General features: G+C 40.0%; 1 protein-coding gene across 1 annotated transcript; it reads right to left on the reverse strand.

The window, feature by feature from the left end:
- Positions 1-491: 491 nt before the first annotated feature.
- On the reverse strand, positions 492-1209 carry LOC148224415 (acrosin-like). Its single transcript, XM_088162775.1, has 2 exons — positions 1019-1209; positions 492-747 (listed from the first exon to the last, which is right to left on the reverse strand). The coding sequence occupies exons 1-2, from the start codon at positions 1207-1209 to the stop codon at positions 492-494; spliced, it is 447 nt and encodes a 148-aa protein (XP_088018901.1).
- Between the last annotated feature and the right edge of the window lie 21749 nt (positions 1210-22958).

Below are 22958 nucleotides of genomic sequence, written 5' to 3' on the forward strand. Positions count from 1 at the left end.
CTACACTTTGTCACCTGCAGCAGTCATCCCCAGCGCCAGAGACTGATAACTGCGCGACCACTCGCCAGAGAGACTGAACTTGTCATCCCTTCAGAACGGTGAAAGAGTTTTTTGTCAGCTGGTGTTGTTTTTTTTCCCTGTGCTGGGGAGTGTCTTGCTTGTTAAATAAACAGGTTTTTTCTCCCACTCTTCTCCAAGGAAATTCTTCCCGAACCCGGTGGGGTGGGGAGGAGTCGTGGGGTTTGCTGTCTGGGGGCTCCTCCTGGAGGTTTTCCCCCAAATTTGGCCGAAACCAGGACAGCAAGTAATTGCCTCTGGAGATGTTCTGCTATGTCCCTTCTGTCTGGCTTTGGGGAGAGGGCCAGGTCCATCTCTCCAAAGCCATTCATCCTACAGCCTGACTCTGACTTTGGCCTCTGCTCTTGGGAAAGACAAACCTGTCTCCCAGTGCACCAAGCTTGCTCTCATGAACACAAGTCCTCTTTGGGAGCTCACTTCTCATGGTGCTGGAACTCCAGGCAGAGGATAGCAGGCGGTGTCAGCATGGAGCCAGGCACAAAGGCCAGCTCTAAGTAGGGGTTGCACTGGACAGGCTGCTCCCATTCCAGCAAGGTGATGTTATTCCTCTGGTGGACAGCACTGTAGTGTTGGTGAACCAGCAGCTGCTCAATCTGGTGCACTTCAGCCCCAGGGCCCAGCTTAGTCAACTGGGTGATCTTGATCAGCACATGCCATGTGCCAATGCTCCTGGAAGACAGATGGAGAAAGGGGACCAGAGCCATCAGCTGTGGTGGGCCAGCAGTTCCCCACCTTCTGCTTCACAAGGCAGAAGCTCCAGGAATATTGGCTGGAGGCTGCTAGGAAGCAGTGGCTCAAGTCCAGCCTTCTCCTGAGCAGTCTCTCATCCGGGCTCTGCAGTGCCCAGCCACTGGGTGTACTGTAAGGAGAGGGGATGGGAACAGCACAAGGTACTGCCAACCTGCTCATGTTGAGATGTCCCCATCCTCAGCCTCCTTACCTGGCCATGATGAAGCGCTGGGCTGCTGTGAGGACTTGCCATGTGCTGATGAAGGAGCTCCTGCACATACGCTGCTTGCCTGGTTGCCAGGGATGCTGATGAGGCAGGACAAGGCCCCTGGCTGGGGACCTGTGCCACCCACAGTGTGTCACTCCATAGTCATAAGCCATAGGGCCACACTCATCAGCCATGGACTGGAGTCCACAGGTCCCTCTGTAAGTGGAAAGTCATCACAGTCCTGCTTGATGGCTTGCTGCTGCTCAGGCTCGAGCTCTGTCTGCCCTGCCCACCAGGCATTGCATGGACAGCAGGCCAAGAGATACTTGTGGCACGTGCATCCATCCACCCCAGCTCCTGGGTGCCGGCAAGGAACTGCAGCTTCCCCATGTGGTGTGTCAGGGGACACAAAGAGGCACCCTCCAGGGATTCCCTTAAATATCAGCCAAGTTCCCTTCCAGAGCCTGGGACTACTTATCCACAGGTGTCCCATGTGCCCAGCACAGGCCCCCACATGGGCAGAAGGACGAGAAGGCACAGCAAATACATCACTGCCAGTGGCAAATACATCACTGCCAGTGGCATGTCAGCTGCAAGAAATGAAGGCTCCTTTTATGAAGGCCACTGTCCCTGCTCATTGCCCACACTGCCCTCAGCTCCAGGGCTGATGTTAGAAGGGCTGGTTCCAGGTCCCAGGCCTCTGAGCCAGGGGAAGAGATGGGAACGGTGGGTGGAAGGAGCAGCACAGAATCATAGAACTGTAGAATGGTTTGGGTTGGAAGAGACCTTAAAAATCATGTAGCTCCAACCCTCCTGCCATGGCCATCTCGGGCAGGGATACTTCGTACTGGGCAAGCTTGCTTGAAGCCCTGTCCAAATTGGCTGGGAACACTTGCAGGGATGGGGCGTGCATTCCTGCTCTGGGGAATGCATTCCTCTCTAGCTTTCCTCTGCTTGCAGGATGACTGTGTGCAGGCCCTGGGGCAGGCAGCCATGCCTGGCTCCCTGCACTGCTTGCCAACATCTCGCAGGAAAGCACCCCGTGTGGCATCAGTGCCACTTTGGGAAGCCAGCTCACTGCCACCCTGCTCTCTGCAGCTCCTTCACACAAATAAGACAGCTGAGAACACGGCTCCTTCAGGCAGCATGAGTGTGTTTGGGAGTGGAGGAGCCAGTTTGGTTATAGACACAATGGGCAAGCAGTGAGGAGCAAGTCCTGTAAGCCAAGCAGGCTCACCTTTCCTGTGCAGGGCATGGTGAAACACAGCTGCGATTGTTGAGAAGATGGACAATTTTTCTCTTATTCTTTGAAGAACGAAAATGAGACTGATTTTTTCCTGTCACGTTGTATCTCAGTACAAGTCAATTCTGTCGTGAACGTGTGGCATTTGGGCCTGAATATATAACATGAAAGGTATCTCTGTCACTGCTCTATAGGATTACTTCTCAGCTGCTGTCAGCCCTCTCTCTGAAGGACTATATAACTGCTAAGTACTTCTCACAAAGAGCAAGGCATAGAGAAAACACTGATGAAAGCACAGGTCATTAAGAGGCATTTAGATACATCTGATAAAATCTATCTTTGCTTTTTGTGCCAGCCACACACAATTACACAGATTAAATTAGGCTGCACTGAGCTCTGGGTGGCCACGCCAGCTGCTTCTGACACCCAAGTCGCTTCTTTAAAGTTTGCTCAGAAATTTCTACAGCCTAATGTAGTTTTCAGTCTGCAGTGCTTTCCCATAGACTGATAACATTATCCCTGTGAATAGAACCATATGTAATCCCTACTCTTCTCTAAAGTAAGATTAGAAGGTGCTTAAAATGTACACAGAAGTAAAGCATGCACACGATTAGGATCACCAGCTCCTTCCTCAACTGAGTAATTTCCCTGTTTTCACAGCTTCCCTGGAGTCAGTGTGGTCATGGCTAGAAGGCAGTCAACGTGAGATCTTAAATGTTTCTATGCAAAGTGTAAGTAAATAATGCTCCAAAATTTCAATTTCAGCTTAACAGAGCTAAGCTCTGGTAGCAACAATTCCCCCTGGCAGTGTTACCACCCAGGCTAAGTGCCCTGCCTGTGTCACACACCAGGCTGATTCATCAGCAAAACCCCTGGCACACAGGAACCTGCCCAGTGGGAGCAGGCTCAAAATGACCTTGGACTGCTCTAGATGACTCACTAATGCAGCTTTGTAAAGTGTGAAAACGTCAAAGATCTCTTTCTACAATGTGAGACCCAGCTGCTTTAAAGTGCCTGCCAACACAGACCCACAGAAGCTTGATACCTTAGTTGTATTCTACTTTCTGTCTAATTTACAGTTTGAATTTTTGGCGACTAAGACAGTTATGGCAAATCATCATAGGCTTTTCAATGAACTGTCTGCAGGAATCTATCTGCTGCTGGAAAGTACAAAACAAGGCAAAAATGGAAAAAAATAGAAGGTATAAAATCTTCTCTTTCCCTCATCCAGCACAGTCTTGTCATTGCCCATTCAAAGACCCAGAGGTCCCAGGCTTCCTACACTCATCTTTCAGCCTTCCTGGAGGATAATGTTCAAAGAAGTGGACCAGAAATAGTTATGGCTTTCTCCATTGTAAAGCATGTTTGCTCTTAATTTCAGTCCTTCCTCTTCTCACCACATCAAAATTAAGCCTCTTGGTATGTGGTCAGAACTCTTTCAAATATTGTAGAATCAAAGTTGCATTTTCCATTGCAGTGTCTCTGCTATGTATAAATGTGTACACTGAAAACCTCCTGAAGATCCTTAACAAAAAAAACCAAAAAAAACCCCCCAAAAAACCAAAAAAACCCCACCAACCAAAAAACAAAACCCCCAAAAAAGGAAAGATGCGTTCAAAATAGCATCTAAAAATTAACCTGATGACTGATGGATGTATACAATTAATATGTGTATATATATACCTGTTATTCTAGTCTCATATTGTGTGATGCCCTTTAATTGGTTTCAGTCAGAGCAAGGAAGAGAACACACACATATAGAAGAAAGAGTGAAAGACTTGGGAAAAAGGTAAAATCTCTATTTGTAAGCAAGTTTTTGGGCACCTCAATATTTGAGTGTCTCTTTCAAATTTTTTGAGGTGCCCAGTTTTCAGAGAACACCTGTCCTCCCATAGTGATGGCTACCTGGAGTGTCAGTGTCAGCTGAGCATCTGCCAACACTTGTTATTTTGGGAAATGCAGGCCCAATAGGTTTACACTTCTGATTGTCAATCTATTTCAAGGAGTTGGTGGATGGTTTGCATGTGCATTGGTTTTACTGTTTGAATGGCTTCTCCATTCTTATGGCAAATCTTTTTCTCAGTGAGAGGTTGAATTTCTGGTTTGGTAATAACTGAACATTTAAAAACGAGAGTTCAATACATTTAAAAGAGAGACACTTTTAATTATTGATGAAAGTACAATATTCTAAGTATGTCTTAAAATCACCAAAGGTCACACATGGATTTTGTCCCTCCCTTTCTTCCCTTCCAGCCTTTTTTGTTGCTGTTTTCTGATGCCTATACAGCTGGGTTTTTGATACTACGAGGTGGCTAAACTTCAGGCATGAAAGGTACTTAAAAATTACATCACTTAATGTTCAAACAACCCTAGTGTTTCTAACCTCTTCTTTTTTTTCCTGTGAAAATTTGTCTTCTCTCAGAATATAAAGTGGTGCTCATTTGCATAACTTGACAATTTTATAATGCATCATTTTAGTGTCAAACAGGAGAAATTAAAAGCATGTGGTGCTTTTTTAAAAAATGAAAACAGAATTCAAAACATTTGGAGAAATACCTCAAACTCAATGTTTATCGAGTAATACCAGCTAGGAGCACAACCTCTGCTGGCATAAGGGTCATCTAGAAAGTCCTGTTATTGAAAAATATGCTGAGCAACTGGTCTGAATGGGATATATCCCTCGTGCTGATTAAAATTTTACTAGAAAATACAGACTTTGGATAAACTGCATGGTTATCGGCTTTTTATTTCAGCCTGTTGCAGCATCCTGACTGTGTGTATAAATATTGGTATCTAGCCCAGATGTTAAGTACACATTAATATTTTTTAATTCATACAGTTTTGTGGTATTATGTCTTACAATTAGGTTGAGACATGTTTCAACTCTAAATCAATTCCCAAACAAAAAATAATTGAGGGTACTTAAAAACTAGTTGGAAGTGGTTGATCAGACTCTTCAATTAATTAGGGAAAAATCAAAGAGATGATGGAGCGTGTATTGCAGAATCACAAGTGACTGCACCAAATAAGCACAAATCAACAAAAAGCTAATAAGAAATCACATAATTACCTACAATATACTCTTGAAAGAAAAGAGGAGTACAAAGTATCTACTACTTTCAAAACAGAGGGAGCTGAAAAAGTAGAAAATATTTGAATACTCCAGTGTTCTTCCCCCTCCAAAGAAGTGCACCTTTTACATGAATGTAAGCACAAAGATGAAAGTTTCATAAGAATATGTGCATTTGTTAATTAAAAAACTGAAAAGGTAACTCCTTTCTTGCACAAAAATCGATTTGAGAAGAATGGTGTCTAAGTAAAGATGGTGCTTAAATGTTTTTTGCATGTTGAAATATATGAGAGGATTTTAGTTGTGTCCAGACTGAGGGCAAAACTATTGTCTTGTTGAATGTCAGAACTCACAGCAGTTTTGAAGAAAATTAGAACTTTACTACTGGGATTAAAGTCCAGGATACATCTGTATGTAGAACAAAGGAAGGAGCTCAGTCTGAGAAGGAATAAGCTGGTAAAAGCTTTTATGGAATAAACAATGATCATCTGCATTTTAACAAAGCGTCAGCTTATAAAAAGTATCTCGTTTTATTTTGGCCTGTTAACAGCAATACATCAAGAGGAAATAGCTCAAAATTTCAAACACAAAATGAAGATCTAAATCTTGTCTGACTGTCCTATCCAATACAACTGCAAGTGAGGAAATAAAATTCCTACTGAAGCATGGGGATAGCAAGGAGAAATGCACCTTTGCTTCACTGCATTAGCACAGATCTACCCCACTGCATGTAAAAAATCCTACTGTGGTAAAGTATCTCTGTTTCTGAAAGCCCTAATGGAAACGATCTTTGGAAATCATGACAGAGGAAAATTAATTATATACACATATTTTTTTTCCTCTCCCTGGTCCCTAATAGACAACATTTTTGGAGCAGAAGAAAAATGTTTTTGTTTCCATGGCGACAGTATCCACTCGTCTCCTTTCTGTCACAAACCATGGTTTCTGAGCATATTTACGAAAATTGAAATGTGGGTAACTCAGAATGATAAAGCCAAGTGCAGCAAATTTTCAACTAAATAAATATTTGTATTCAGTCTTGTATCCATTGGCTTTGAAAATTTTCAAGGGCAGGATATTTGTTTGCTGTGCTGATAACATTCCCATTAAATACTTTGTCTTGTTCACAATGAGAATTCTTATTTAAACGTGTCTTGAATATTGCTGATGCTACCCTTAAATAATTGAAGTAATTAAAGCAAGAAGCAACATTGCATAACATCTTTCAGAACAGCAAAGGATGCCACTCTAGCTCTTAAGGACTTAAGGCAGCTGGTATATACAGCATACAAGAATACATGCTGGAAGGTCAAGTCTTTAATTTATAAGTGTCTTCAGGGTGTCCTTCTTCTCACAGTGGGCAATGCTAACTGTGCTGTCAAAGTTCAGCAACAGTCTGTGCAGAAAAATGTTGAACTGATCTGCTCGGGCTCTGCTTTCTTCTTTTCAATTCCTTCTCAGCACCAACCTCTCAGCTACGGATTCAGTCTCTTTCTTGTCTGTTGGACTTGTTTCTCTCTGATAATTTCTTTGCACTCACTGGGCCAGACTTTCAAGTCTTTGCTCCAGAGGCATTTATTTGTAGAAGATGAAAAGGTTTTAAGAAGAGAAATGGAGACCTGCGCCAATATGTACACCATGGTAGAACTTGTCTGTATGATGCTGTATATTGATGCCAAGCCTCAGCTTTAAAAAATAAATAAAGTGTTTTTATTGGAGTCATTTCAACCCAAAGCAAAATATGGTTTGGTTTTTTTTGTTTGTTTGTTTTTTTTTTTTTTTTTTTTTAAACTGGGAATTAAAAAAAATAACCCACCATTTTCAAATTTAAGATATTACTTACAGGAAATGCTGAATGATCACATTTTCTCATTAAAAACATGCAGACAAAAGATCCCTCGGTTAGTTTTTTCCATAACTTTGAAGAAATGTCTTGAATAGACAAAGCATATACTATTGAAAGGACTAGAACCTCAGACTCAAAGTGATGCCTCTGATTGTGTTGTCCTCCTGCCTGCATGACTATTTATGCTTGTGTCTGTGGGGAGCACACTGTGTACACTGTGCCTGCACCACAGTGTACAAGCAGCCTGTGCTCAGAGGACTCTCTTTAGTGCCACAGCACACTGATTAACTCAGCTATAGGTGCAAGCTGATAAAGAAAACCCACGTGGCTTTTTTACTTATATGTGCTCCTGCTAGTTTTGTGCTGAAGCATGATGGCCCTGGAAGCACTTGTGGGTGCTGCAGAGAAAGTGGAAGTGGCAGGCAATGGAAGAGATGGAGACTTTACTTTCCTCTCATTAATTCTTTTCACCTAAGTATTTTTTTTTATAGATAAAAAAATTATATATTTTGTTCTTATATAAATGTTCTTTCTTATCAAATCCAGTCCTGGCTTCTGAATAAACAGCATCTGAGAATGTTACAATGCTTTCTCAGACCAGATAAAGACCACCTAAGTTGAAACAAGAAACCAAAAAGGGGCTGTTCCAGGTTCCCTTCTCACAGCCAGCTTTTCACAGGTGGCTGCTTGGCATGCTAAGAGATGTCTGGCATCTCTAACATTGGATAGAAGGGAAAATGCCACAGTTATAACTCTAGGGAGTGTGATGTTTTCTGCATGCACAGCACCTGATGTCAGGCTATTAATGCTTCTTTGAGAATAAAACTACCTTTAACTGTTGGCAGGATTGGGATTCCTGTTAGGGCTTGTCTTGATTACCACAATAGCTGTGTTTCACCTCAGGGTACTATGTATTTCAGGTAGCCTGAGGTAAAAGTACAAGTGAAAGCATTGCACTAGGTAACTGTGCACAAGAGTGCAGATTTTACCTCCACTGTGGTTTTAGCCTAGAATATGTGATGCATGGGAGAGGATACCCTGAGGTTAAAAGGGAAGTTTGGCTGGTAGGGAGTTGGAGGCCTCTTTCCTGTTTCTTTTTTTAGAAAAATGGCAGAAGCCTTGCTCATTCCCTTTTGCTATGATTCCTTACATGTGCCCATTTTGTAGTATTTTGTGTTTAGTACTGGAAATGAATCAGTGAGAAAAAAATACCATGGGTGCAACATGATGGATGCAAAAAACCTCACAGCCGAGTTGAGGCACTGAATGAAGAATTACAATTGGATTTTACCTCAAGGCATAAAACCCCTGAAAAATGTGAGTTTGTAATGGAAAGGCTATTGCTGACACAACCTTAACTTGAACATTGCCAGTAGTCACACTATCACTTTATATAGCAGTTTAATGGCCAGCTTTTTGCCTTGCCAGTGGGAACACAGCCAGTTGAAGTGATTGGGTTTGCATGCTATAAAGCAGCTCAACCTTGGAATCCGTTGATGTAAAAACACTCATTCTTCATTAGCCAAATTTGAAATAATGGACTGAAAATAGAAGCATGTGACTTGCATGTTGAATTTACACTGGTGCTGTGTGCATATGACTGTCACCTCACCTCCAGAGTTTAATGGACTTAATGAGCAGTTAAAATGTTTTAGGCAGCCTACGATGGACATCTGCAGTGTCAGTCAACAGCTGCAGTTGGCAGTGTGTTCTTCAGAGTGACCCACGTGCAGCAGAGCCTGGCCTGCAGGAGCTGCTGCTTTTTATAGATCAGGCAGTGCTTCTCAGCTTGCTCTGTTTTACTGAGCCATCAGGTTTAAAAAACCCACTTCCTTTTGAGATGCAATAAATACAATAATAATCAAATGGCATTTCTTTAGCTATTGATTTTCTCCCTCGCCTGGAATCACCAGAAGTTGGGATTGCAGTCTATATGCAGTTCAACTGTTTTAAAGAATATTTTGGCCTTCATGTCAGAAAAAGTGCATTGGATTGGGGCTATCAGAAAGCCTTGTGAATGAAATATATTGAAATTGTATGATATTATGAATTTATTAAAATAAAAGAGCCATGATTTACATAAGTACATAAAAAAGCCAGAATGTATATGACATGACTCTTTATAGATATAGATTAGATATAGATATAGATACAGATATAGATATAGATATACTTACATACAGTATAAAACAAGTATTATATTATAGGCAAACCTAAGTGCACCAGTTTCAACTTTACTGATGTGATTTTCAGTTGAGTTTACTCCTAGTGAAAATTTCAGAGAAGTGGACATGTTTTCAAATTTCACTTTAAGTATGTATTTCTATCTGAAAAAAAAAAATGCAGCTCACTGTAATCCAATAGTACAAAAATCCAATTTTGATTCTTTCAGGGATTCCTAGCCAGGATCCTTGAAATAAATGCATCACAATGGAGTGAGCACTGTCAGGGAGCTGTATTTTTCCTTCCTAGCCTTAACTGCTTTTAAAGACTTTGGAAATGTCTGGGATGGCACGTGATTGTATTCGGCATAGATACACAGGATAGGCTTTCTGTCTACCCAAGAATTAAAAAGCTGAAACTATCTGAAAAGTGGGTGGCCAGAAAAAGACTTTCAAACCTCCTACCACGTTCATGTACTGACTTAACTGAGGTTTTCTTTGTTAGGAGGAAGTTGCTCTAGAATTGGGATTTACAGATATTCATGGACAGAGAGGTGCAAGCAGACAGCAGCTTAATTCTTCTGAGTGTTGCAGGGCCTAACCACATCCCTCAGGGACCCCCTGCTCTCACCCTGCCAGTGTTGCAGCCTGAGATGTGTGACTGCATCTAGGCATGCACAGCCACCATGCACATCTGCCCTGGGATGCCAACACCATTTCATTTTTCCCTTTCTTTCATTCAGAAAGAATCCCAGTGTGAATTAAGTTAGAACAACTGTATTTAAAAGTGGAAATAAGAATGAAAACAATACAACCCCAAATCTGTATTGAATTTTTTTTCTGCCAAGCATATTCAAGTGGAGATTTAACTGTATTTATGCAAATGCAGCTTTAAAGAAGCTTTTCTCTTAGTCTTAATTATGAAAATCCTCTTGAGTCAGTCCACAGTGAGCTATGTTGCTGTTTTTCATAACTGAGACAATTTGAGTTATCTTAAAAATCTTCAGCTGCCTTCTGCTTGATGCCCAGAAGATTTTGCTGCAGCTCTGCTCAGGGTCAATTGTTCCTTAAAATTCTTTTAGACCCTATTTGACATGACAAGCAAATCAATCTTTCCAATTCAGGAGCTGATGAAACTCAACATTTTATAAAGCATTGCCATGAGAGTAGGAACTGAGTAGATGGCTTTCAGACCTATTCAATGTCACTTTACACAGCTAAGACTTCTACAAATGCAGAATACTCTCCAGCCTGAGTCTGTTGAGCACAAATAACCAGATCAAGGCAAATAATAAAACTTCTTTTTTATAAAGAAATGGCTCTGTGACATTTTCTAGCTTCTCTCTCTCACTTGGTGTATAAATATGCATGCAAACACACTTTGCATTTAAGAGCCAACAGGTGACTATATATATATGTACTCTACTGAGCAAAAACAGTAGATTTTATACAGTGTGCAGCTTTAAATGAGATCACATGATAAATAATTATTTGCACTTAGTTGACCCATATTATTTTAGGAGACTTTTCCAAATAGTAGTGTCAGATGGTGACGTAAATTTATAACTTTGTTTTAGTACATGAGAATTTCCTCATCTGTCTGTCATTTATAGTAAAATCTCCATGCTTAGTGAAACAACTCATGACCATATTTTGCAATGATCATAACTGGGAAATTCTTTCAGGGCTGATCCCTGAAACAGTCTCTCTCCTGAAAAAGTAATGAGTGAAGTTTTGGTTCAGGAGGACTCCATAATTTGCAGCGAATGCTTGCTTAAGCTTCAAGATGTAGGATGTGATGTAGGCTCATGATTGCATGTTTGAGAAGGGGCTATATAGAACAAGATATCAAAAATGCCTCCTAATTTTAGATGTGTAATTGTGGGGAATTCAATGAAGCAGAAATATATTACTGTTTGAAAATTAGAAACTTTTAAGGCATCTCAGGTTCTGCACTAAAAATGCCTGTGTATCGGTTATTTCCTCAACAGAAGTCTGAGAGAAGACAGTTCTCTTTCTGTCATTCTGCAAATAGCTCAGCCGTCAGAAAGTGTATCTCATGCTATAAAATGGTTTAATTTTATGCTATAAAATTGTACATTTTATTTTTTTCTCCATTAGCCCTTCAGTCAATGAGGGCTTCTGCTACCCTGTTTTCCATGTCAGATTTTAATGGGAAATTTAGATCAGCTGGTACTTGTAACTACAGTCATGGGAGTTGCTTTTTCTTGTCACAGTTTAGCTTAGAATGTCTTTTGTTTTTGGTGGTTCAAAAAAAAATTATGAAGGAATATGAACTCCTAAAAGGATTTCTGTGAAAAGGATATAATTATAGTGTTTTACCACAGTACACAAAGCTTACAAGACTATTAATAAGTGCTTTTTCATAATGTTCAGTGTAGTTGGAAGTCATTGGGAGTATCTCAATACCTTCCACTATTGAGTCTTAACCAACTCAATAAATCATGACTATTTTTCGTTTGCAAGAATGCTTTGCTACATGTTAATTGTCACTGAATGCATAACAATAGTCTTAGATAATGGATGGTGTTGATTCAATATTGTTCTTCTGAGAACCATCAGAATCCTACTTTTAAAATCAATAACATAACATTTTTATAGTTTTTTATTCCATTTAGCAAAACTCTTAACAAAATATGCCTATTGCTTAGGCTTCAAATGTGGAAAATAGTGTTATCAGGTTAGTAAACTGTGACACAGGAGAAGATAGGGAAATTAATTTTTCTTCCACAAGATCTAGGGGACTTCAGACTTTTAAAATCTCTTTCCTGTGGTACTGACTATGAGAACTAAAATGAACACAGATGAAAAATCTAAGCTAATGACAGTGATCTAGAGAGGAATAATACAATACTAAATTTATAATGTTACTGTTGCAATTTAGTGAATTCTCTCAGATACACTGCAAATGATTAAATATTCTTTCCTCTTTCAATAAGTTATTGAAAAGGTGAAGGGATTGTAACATAATACTTGGCAGAAAGACTTCTGAACACAATTAGCTGTAGTAGTACATATTCTCAAGCTGTCTTTTTCCATATGCCTATAATCTACAAATTTGTCAGACCCAATAATTCAACTTCCAAAGGTGCTTACAGTCAGTATGTATTTAAACAGAATAATATCTGAAAAGGGCTTCAACCTACTGCTTTACAGAGAAGTCATCAGGAGCCTTCAGATCAATTTCTGTTATAAAAATTCTGTTATTGTACTTCCATTAATTCCTGTAACACTGACCTTTATGACAGAGCTTTTCATGCTTGAGAGACTATTTGGATTCGGCAGAATCTGTTCAACTGCCTTTCTGCCTTTGGGTTATAAAAGAATCCTATTTAAATATATGAAGTAAATCCTACCTTTTTGTCCAGATAGGAGGAAAAGGAAATGTTTCAAACCTGACCAAGTTTTACACTTCACATTGTGCAATAGCTCATAATGAGCAGCTGAATCAGTATAAAAAAAAATTTAAGGAAGTGTTCACATAATCTAGTCTTAGGCAGCGGATACGATCAACTTATTATCAAAACTCTTCCTATTGTCAAGCTCTCCAGAAGGCTCTGATTTACATAGTCTGAACCACCTCCAGAAAAAAAACCCTGTTTCATTCTCCACTGCCTATTGGCCAGACTTTAGAAAGAATAGTTGCTTAAATTATGTGGCTAAAAATATGTGGTATCAATAACACCTTTCATCACAAGGCAGACTTATCGCCAGTCTTTAAATATGTGCCCCAATATGGGCATGAGGTGGAAGTGAACATCTTTTCCCAAGTTTCACAGAAATCATGTAGCATGCCAGATTGATGTGGAGGACCCAGAGCTTATTATTGTATCTGTGCTGGTTTCAACAACATATTGTGGTTTAAAAATGTTGTTTATTTAGCAGTTCTGATGAATTTACAATGAAAGCATGCCTTGCTTATTCTTGAGGAGTGCCCATCAAAGCTGGGCTCTCCATTGAAGCGAATTAGCTCAGCTCTCCTTCCCTCAACATATTGCCTGGGATTGCATTGCTCACTTGACATCCTATGGTGGAGGAGTAAATATGCAGCCTTCTCTTTTTTTGAGGGTTTCTGTAGGTGTGGTACCTTTTTTCACCTCTTTTCCCCTCTTTAGATTGTCTGGTGTTTCTCAGGTGTGATGTTTTTCTTGGGCTTTTTAGTTTGCATTAAACACATAGATGTGCCCTTAAGAATTTGTTGGGCTCAGTTTGAGCTGATGAAACTTAAAAAGTAACTAAAAGCAATACTGTTGCTTAAAAATAGTCTATATAGCATATTTAAGTAGGAATTTATACACCAAATGTTTTCAGCCCAATTTCTGTCATGAGCAAAACTGTCTCATTGAACTAATCACTAGTTTCAGTCTTTCATTATTCTTTTTTCCTTTCAAATTATTTTCTTAGAAATAACCTATCTTTCTCGTTGTTAATTAAAGAGATGTTGATTTGCAAATAAATGTAAATCACACATTAAATCTACACACGGCTATTCCTTAATTTAATATTTTATTTATTAAAATGCTAAGTGATATTTTTTTGTTCATTGTTGGATACTTGAACTTATTCTTTGTGTCAAAGTACTGTAAATGTAAATAAATTTTTTATTAAATTGGAGTTCTATTTAATTACAGAGAATGCATATTTTTATTTATTAATTAAATGCAATGATTTTAAATAATTGTTGATATATTTTTAAAAGCACTTTGTACTATGAAATAATTGATTTATTAATGAGAAACTAGTAATTGTTACTAGTAAATTAATCAAATTGCATATGGTTACATCTCCCCCAAGACTTCAAAATAATTAGCTTTTACTCTTTCATTGCTTTCTTTTGTTTGTAGATTGGATGTGGAAGACAAAGTATTACCTTTTAATCCCACTCAGTTGAATGAACTAAATACTGTACAAAACTGCAAAACCAGAATAAAGAGGAAAAAAATCTTTCAGCACTTGAAAAATTGCTACCAAAATAAACACTCACACGTGAGGTGAGTGATCGTGATCTCACCTGATGTTCCCCATCAGTTTCCTGGGTTTATCTTTCACAAAAACTTAGCAACAAAAATGCTCTACTCGTATGCTGATTTCAACTACTTTAACATTTTTAAACAATTATAAGAGGGTTAACCTTAATCATTATTGCAAATTTGACTTTTGAAATATTTACTTATTTTTTGAGCTATTTCAATCTTTCTGCTTAAATCATGTTCTCTTAGATTTTAGTTATTGAGTGGAACTTGAATATGTCTAAAACCATAATAATTTCTTTTGTCTTCTTGAGAGTATAGACTAAACCAGAATAACTTACAGTAATTAACTTAAAGAAACTTACAGGGTGGTTTTTCTTCTGAGGGTGTTTGAAAAGCAACTCAAAGAGACCAAAGCAATTTTGCCACAATACTCTCAAGTACAACTACAACTCCCTAAGTACATAATTGAAATTGATTCAATGTGAAATCAGTTGAATAGAATTGATTCCTATTGAAATTAAGGAGACCACAGAAATAAGTAACAATTAACTGCTTCAGTCAGGGTGACAAATCTTTAGCTCCTAGCTGTACAAATACAGAAATCGAATGCTGTATCAGGAAAGAATGTTAATGTATATTTTTCATTTTGAATGCAGAAATTTATTCAGAAAACACACTTCTGGATGAACTAAGACAGAAGAAGTAGAGTTTTAACGTGGGTGCAGCTGTGAAAAGCATGATAATATGCTCAGCTGTTCCTCTTGTCACTTTGAGGGTCTAAGTTCAGATTTTTAATGATTACACTCTGAATATAATAAAATTTCTGTAAAGGTGTGTAAGAGGTACCTCAGAATGGCTGGGGATAATGCCTCCTGCAGAGAGAGAGTGTGTGTAAAACTGTCATAGGTAATTATCATAGTAACACCTTTTGCATAATGAGTTATTTTGAGGGAGGGTGCAGAGCTATTGTGCCACTAGATGCTGCTCTAAGACAACATCTAACAAAAGAAAAATCCTAAAATCCATGCAGTCTCCAATATTGCATCAATCACCACAGTTCTGTTTAAAAATAATTTACAGATTAAATCTTAAGCTTTAGAAACAGGTTCCAAAAAATTTAAAAAAAGAAGGGGGTGGAAAAGCACATCATGAACTGATATTAAAACTTACAGTATCACAGCTACTGCATTTCTGGGAACAGAGTCTGAATAAGGAGGCTATTTTATCAGAAACCTTTGGTTTTATAAGACTGTCTTATCTATTTCTTGAAGAACTTTCTGTTAAGCAAATTCACATGCTTCAAAGAAGCAGAGCATAAATTTCTTAAGTCTTTCTATTTCAAAATATGAGATTTGTGCCTGCTTGAGGTTAGTAGTTAAACAAGTTTGCTGGTCTTGGCTGAACTAATATGGATCCTTCATGGTGTTTAGCTAGCTTCAGCTTGCTGTATGGGCACTTAAAAGTTAAACAGAAGAAATGTTAATTAGGTCAGTGTGGAAATAAATCTGCAGAGCTGTAACAAGAGGCTTGCACAGTGTCTACAGAAACAGGTGTGGTTTTAGTTTAGGCTTGCAGTAATTCATTTAAAGAAACAAATAGATTAATAAAAGAGACAGAAAAACCTTTGAAAAGAAGAGAATTGGCTCTTATGGGAATCAGTGAAGGTTGGGACCAAGGTCCTTAGTAAACTAGTTCAGAATGGGAGGAGATGTATAACAGCCCAAAATGGCAGCAGAGCTGATGACACAGCCAGATACTTCCTGGAGTGAATACTCAGTTTTTCTTTGACCCCACAGAACACTTCTGTGTATGCTTAGCTTTCAGTAGTCACATTGTTTAGACTTTAGAAATTTTCTCATCTATACTAGATTCTCCCAACTGAACAACATTCAGATACAATATAAATCAAAGACAGGTTATTTTTTTACAGAAAATGTTAGTAGCTCACTGATTAAATATGAACTGGGCATTGAGACATCATTAACACTGTGAAATGGATTTCTGACATTTCACAAAAGCAGCACGTACCCTTTCCTTTAGCTCTGTGGTGGGTCTTAAATGAATAAAGTCTTTTCTGATCATTTTCTTTTTGCATTTGGAGGTGATATATTCTACCAGTTAGGCTCTACAGGAAATGGTTGAAATTAGTTTTCATTATTTCATTTATACTGTACTTGCCTATAAGATTACAGCTTGACCTCATTATACCATCAGAATCTGTAAAAGCTTTTTTTAAAGCCAAACACTTACAAATATGTCATTAAAAAAAATTCAGTAAAATGGCATTCAAATAGAATTATTTTTAAGGCTGTTTACACACAGTTGTCCATGTATAGTAAAACACTTTAAAACTCTCTAGGATCTATTTTACAATAGTTTTCCAATTAATAGGACCCAGAAATACTGTGTACTGTATGGAGGTGTTCAAGTTACCTTCTACACATCTAGTCTTTCCTTCTTTTCCTCAGGAGCTAGGGAGATGTGCACACGTGCACACACACAGGACCTGTACACCAAGTTAAGAGCTAATAAAGATATCAACCACTGCTCTCAGTGATGAGCTGTGACACAAAACACAAAGCACCCTGCCTGCTCCTGATATTGTCATTTTCTGTAAGTGCTAGATTCTCTTCTCTTTTTATTAGCTAATTCATTAACACCCTGCACCCAGGAAGAGACTCAATAAAGCCAATTAATTGGGCTGCCCTTTTAGGCACCAAGGAAACATGAGTACAGGAGCTGTCTAGGGCCACAATCCTATGCAATTTGTGCTATTTCCAAAGCCTAATTAGCTTAGGTCTGGTTTTGAGGGGCAAACAGAGGGGAGAAATATCGAGGTTCTCAGCTGCTTGCAGGGCCTTTGTATCAGGGTTTGTTTCGGTAAGGCAGTGAAGCAGCAGGACATGAACCTCCTGGGACCACTGCCAGCCACGACAGCGTGCAAGGGGAGGAAGGGAGAGCAAGGAGGCACAGGTTGCCTGTGAGCAAACCCAGCCAAGGGACAGTCATGCCCCATTTTCCAGAGAAGCAGTAAAAGCCACTAAGGAGATTTCTCCATCTGCACAGCTATTACATATCAGAGACAATGTCAGTATTTTCAGCAGATACATAAAGCTACTGTGTTTGAGATTTATTTCTGGCTGGTAAAAGTAGTTTTGTCTCCTTCTGGGCTGAGTGTATTAGACGGCTTTCTTGTTTCTATGATTCAGTAACAGCGTCATTCTTTACAGACATAATGTGCATATTGCTGACATCGTTCCAAAAAATAGATGGCCCAGGGCCACCTTTGGGGAATTCTCTAAACGAAAGAATCGGAAATGATCATCTCACACTGGGTGTTGAAGCACTCTCTTTGCATGCTGAGAGTGCTAAAAAAGGACCTGGAACAGTCCCTGTGCATGTATTTACACAACAGACTGTCGCTGCTTTGAGTTGTCAGCCCAGTGGTTCAATAATGTTCACTCTTAAAAGCCTTCAGTGTGCATTTACCTACCAGAGTTTGCATTGTAAAAGGCCTGTAAATAATTGTGCACCTCTGCTGGAGAGGATGTTAGTACCTTCTCAGGAGCAAGGATGAGATTTTGCTTCCTTCAACAATTCCCCCCTCATAGCAATGGGAGCAAAATGGGGCCCTGCTTGCTGGAAATTCTGTCTCCTCTGAAATCTGAATGTAGCTGAAAGAGTGTGTGCTGCCACAAGTTATCTCTGAACCTCAGAAATGCTGGAGAACTTTCCCCTTTATTTTCTCCTTCTAGAAGAGAAATGGTTCAGACAGCATGGAAGCATAAAATGGATGGGCGTGCCATGGATTAGTCACATGGAAGGTGCTGTGAAAAGACTTAGGAAAAATAATTTCATATTTATACCCTCTCCCCCCCACCATTCCTTCCCCTGTCGTGCCAGGAGAGAAGGGGAGGTAGCACAGTTCTGTCTGCACAGCAAAGCATAGTGACCTGTCCTGGAGGCTCTACCTCTTGTGGAACAGCCAGCGTGGGCCAGTAGTCATGAACTTCCTTTGCCCACCATTTCACCATCTGGGAAATGGTGCCTTCCTGGAGCTGGTGGACATTCTGCTCCAGCTCTGCCTGGTCTGCACTTTGGGGTCACTGTCTCTGTGGGGCTTACAGGGTTCTTACTTGATGCCTTCTCTTGTCCTTTATGAAATAAGGAAATGGGCTGGAATAAAGGCCATTTAGCTATCTAACTAATATGCACTTATCTGTGAGATCCAGGGCTTGGTGTGGTCCTGGAGAGCAAATGATGAACTGAAGTGGACATGATAACTGAAGGGCAGACAAAAACCAACCTGCTCATGCACCTTGATTCTGCTGCCTCCATCAGGTCTGGCTTGGATCTGCCTTCCAAAACCTGCATTAGGAAACAGCTGCCACATAGGGATGAGGCACATGTAATATATTATTTAAACTGAAATGATAAGAATTTGCATTCATTGTTGGTTTTGAAGAATGGCTTGGTGGCTTAAGCCAGCATAAAGCTGGATGGGAGATTCAGGTAGTTTCTTCTTACTGCTCTGCCCTCTCCATTTGGTGTATGACTCTGGTGGGATAGGCTAAACTGACAGGCACTGTAATGCTTTCATGGCATTTACTGGTGAAATATAACTGAAGTCCTCTGAGTTTATGCATGAATGGAGCTTGAGGAGAATAGTTCTTTCTTTTACAGTATTATAAAACACTTAAAATTAGAACTTAGAAATTCACCATCATAACCAGTTTGTATCATCTGTGAGAAATTATTCGGTTCTGCAGGTGCTTATCAGTTATGAAGGATCACCACGTAAATAAGCTAAATCCATCTCATTTTACATGGATGCTCAAACAGCCATCTTATGATAACTCTCAATCACTGCCAAAGTGAATTAGACTCAAACTGTAGGAGTAAAAGAAAGTTTCTCTTCTGATTCTTTGGATCTGCATTGCAGAAATCTGAAATCAGCTTGCAAATAAGCTACAATGTCATGTGCTGTAATCCACAGCTCCATTTATACTGATGTGTGTCTTGTGTGCTCTATGCTGCTGTAATTCCTAACTACAAAGGGAGTATCAAAGTTTGACTGCAGTCTTAGCCCTGATTTTAATGGTATTGTTGATTTTTATCACAAGTGCGATGCAGATTAAAAAAAAAAACAACAAGCTGTATGCATTAGAGTTTATACTGTCTTCAGTTTGTTCTTTACTGGTACTAGAATCTCTTCAGCCTGAGGTAACATAAAACCAAAATAGCAAAATAAATAACTTGGGAGTATTTGGAGGGGAATGAAAGCTGTTTCTTGGTCCAAACATCTTCACTGTTATAGAACTTTAAGTATATAGAAACCTCAGGCAGCAAATATTTTAACAAATCCAACCAATACAGAACCTCTAGGGCAGGGAGGACCTGTGAAAAGCACAACTGGGGATTAAACGAGAAGTGTGAGTAATATGTTAGTTATTTGTTACAAAATAAATTAAGTACTGACACAAGAAGTTACCCTGCATTTTTCTGTTTGAAATGCTGCAGAAGTAAATCTCCTTCTTTCAAAAGGGCAGCATGAAGTGTTGGTCTTGCGTTTCTGTCATGACATTTAACTCATTAGCATGCAGGTGCACTCTCTGGGTTTCATACAATACCTGTCTCCTTTCACCATGTTTACAGACAATCTAGCAAGTTTGCAGGCCAAATGGCTCCCTGAATGTGAGTCCACAAAGCAGTGAACAAGGCAGCACACTGCTTGGGGAGTTCCCAGCACAGCTAGCATCAACAGTGGGCATCAACAGTGACATTAAAACCAAGAAATGGCTTGTAATTGTTTGTAACTGACAATCACAGTAATTAATTGTAGGTAATGTTGCAGTTACTCATTATTCTTCATTTCTCTTGAAATCAACTGTCTTGTTTTTTAGCAACTGATCCATGGTTAATAGTGGTTAGCACTATGCATCCGAGCTCCTGGTTTACTAAATATAATGAATTATTCTGCTTCATGGGGAACCAACCATGCATTTGGTGTGTGAAATGGGAAATCCTCCACAGAGAACTGCAGGCACAGCAGGGACTCTTGTGACTCCACCTTGGGACTCAGTGGAAGATGAAACTTCACAGTGAGAGGGAGCCCTGGCTCCTGCAGCTCTGTGGAACTGCCTATCCCATGCCCTAAGGACTAGATGAAGAGCCTGAAGCTTTTTTCCTCAAAGGATCTGGGCGCATGTCTGGGACAAGTGCACATCTGGCAGTTGATGGTGTTATCCCTGTGCCCCAGCTCTCTGTTAGCTGCATGGGTGTAATGTCTGCATTTCACGTTTTTGTTGGTAGAGATAGCTTACCTAATTCTCAGTCCTGCAAGGGCTGGGTGTCAAGATAATTCTCTGGGCTCTCCCTAAATTTACAGAAGCCGGAGGAAGAGACATTCATCTCAGGTAAAAGCAGTGTCTAAGACAGCTGAGAAAAATGCCCCCTCCATGCACAAGGTTATTTCTCTTTGAAGGGGGCCTAAGTAACTAGCTCAGGCTCCAAGATATTTTTTAAATGGTTGAAGTTAGGTGAGGCAATTCCACCTGCTGCATCTTATCCTTTTGTTAAAATCCCTTAAGCCAGGGACTGTCATCTGCCACCATGGGCTTTGCTATATTTCTAACATGGCAAAGTCATCATTGCAGATGGAGTCCCTAAACACAGTGTAATATGAAGACTAGATAAAAGGACTCTTAGAGCTCTTGACTGATGTTTAATACCTGACATCACCATCTTATACCTGTATAAGCAGATGGGCAGCAGAAAACCTCTGCACATTAACCTAGCACAGGTTATGCAATCAGGCTCAGACACAAAATCATGCTTTGGCAGCTTAACATGCTGCTGCATGTCTACCAAGCAGCTCTCAATATCCGTGTGCTCATCTCATCCTCACCATCCCCTATGTGCTCCTGTGGAAGGTGTGCACACAAATGGATGTCTCAGATTGGTTCACAATAACTTGTTAAGCCACTGTTATCTCGTGCCTCAGCCCACAGGCAACCCCCACACAGGGTCTTTTTTTACTAGTGTTTCATGCTGACACTTGGGCATTTATCTAAATCTTCTGTGCATCCATAAAGACTTTTGCTAAATATGCAACAAGCATCAGTGTGTAGGATATAGGAGAGGGAGTAGAGTGGTTATTTGAGAAATGTTTAGCATATGTTCAGTGCATTTTGCTACTAAAGATTATCAGAAAAGTCAATACATGTATGGTCAGAAAACATGACATTAGTTAAACCTTTTGGCAGGTGCATTACAAGGCAGCAGAAGATCATTCAAAGTTGACCAGTAAAATTCTGTTGCTCCTGAAGGTAGAAATGCCCTGTCAAACTCTTGGACTGCTTTATGAACCTCCTGGACTGCTAAGCTGAAAGTCATCGCTCTGCTCCCAGATGGCAGGAATTTAATTTGGAAAGTCACACCGTGTCTTTCTTCTTTGCAATGTGCCCATTTGGCAGCCTTTGAAAACAGGTGAATGAACATTGTTTAAAACATAATTTTTATGCTTGTAAAAAACACCAGCTTGAGACTAATAGAAACTTAGATCCTTTTCTTACCTGTGGAATTTGCACAATGTGGGTGCTGGCAATGGTCACAAGTATCAACACAAATATTTCTCAACTCTCATTAGATGGAAGCCAGAACAGGCACCCCAGGGTGCATCTTAGTGTTCCTCAGCACGCATATTGCAAGGCTAATCCTCTTGTTTCATGAGAAGATGTTGGGTGATTGCCAAGGGGCCTGTGCAGTGCAGCCCTGGCATCCTGCTGGCTGCCTGCTTGCAGGGCACCCCAGGCTCTCTATGCTTAGGTACCAGCAAAGCTGATCCAGATGCTTTCCCGCACATGAGGAGGCCACAGTGACTCTCCTTCCTGTACTCTCCAACCTCCTCTTGCCAATGCCATTCCTTATTCACAGTCATAGCATCCTACAGCCCACCGTTTTTGGTCTCTAAGGCAGTCCAGATGGGATTCAGCCCTCATGACTCCTGCCTGTGAGGATTTTGAGGTTTCAGCCCGCCTCTTGAGGCAATCCTGGTAGTTAGGAACAGGAGAGACATGCAGGTTGAGAGATGCAAACATGCTGTTCCTTGTGCAAGAATACACATCTGTCTAAAGCAACAAACCAGGCCACTTGTGTGTTCAGTGCTGGATTCTTTTAATCTGTTTCTGACTTCCATTCCTACCTGAGCAGCCTTCTCCTTCCATTATAGTGCAGTATGTTTCTTGTTTCTGCTCCTGGTCTTCTCTCTTCTCACATTAGTACAGCCAGAGAGATATTCTTATCTTTATGAGCATCACAGCCCTTCTCAACTGAGTGTCTGATCAGGACAGATGAACTGTTAGAACATCAGAGGCAAATTACTTGTTCCTCAGTAGTTTCAAAAGCAGAGCTAAAAACCTGTTTTACCTGAGCTGTCTCCTTGTCCATGATGCTCTATTTAAAATGGATCTGTTGCTTCTGATTCTTTTCCTTCAATGCCACCTGAAATATTTTTTTCTCCCTTCCCTTAGAGTTCTTATGTGTGTGTGGAAGCAAAAGATCAGGAAGAAAACAATCATTCCACACGTTCACAAAGGAATCCATAAATGACTTTCAAACAGATTCTTT

The sequence above is a fragment of the Sturnus vulgaris genome, chromosome 3 (assembly GCF_052056855.1).
Source record: "Sturnus vulgaris isolate bStuVul1 chromosome 3, bStuVul1.hap1, whole genome shotgun sequence".
NCBI classification, from domain to species: domain Eukaryota; kingdom Metazoa; phylum Chordata; class Aves; order Passeriformes; family Sturnidae; genus Sturnus; species Sturnus vulgaris.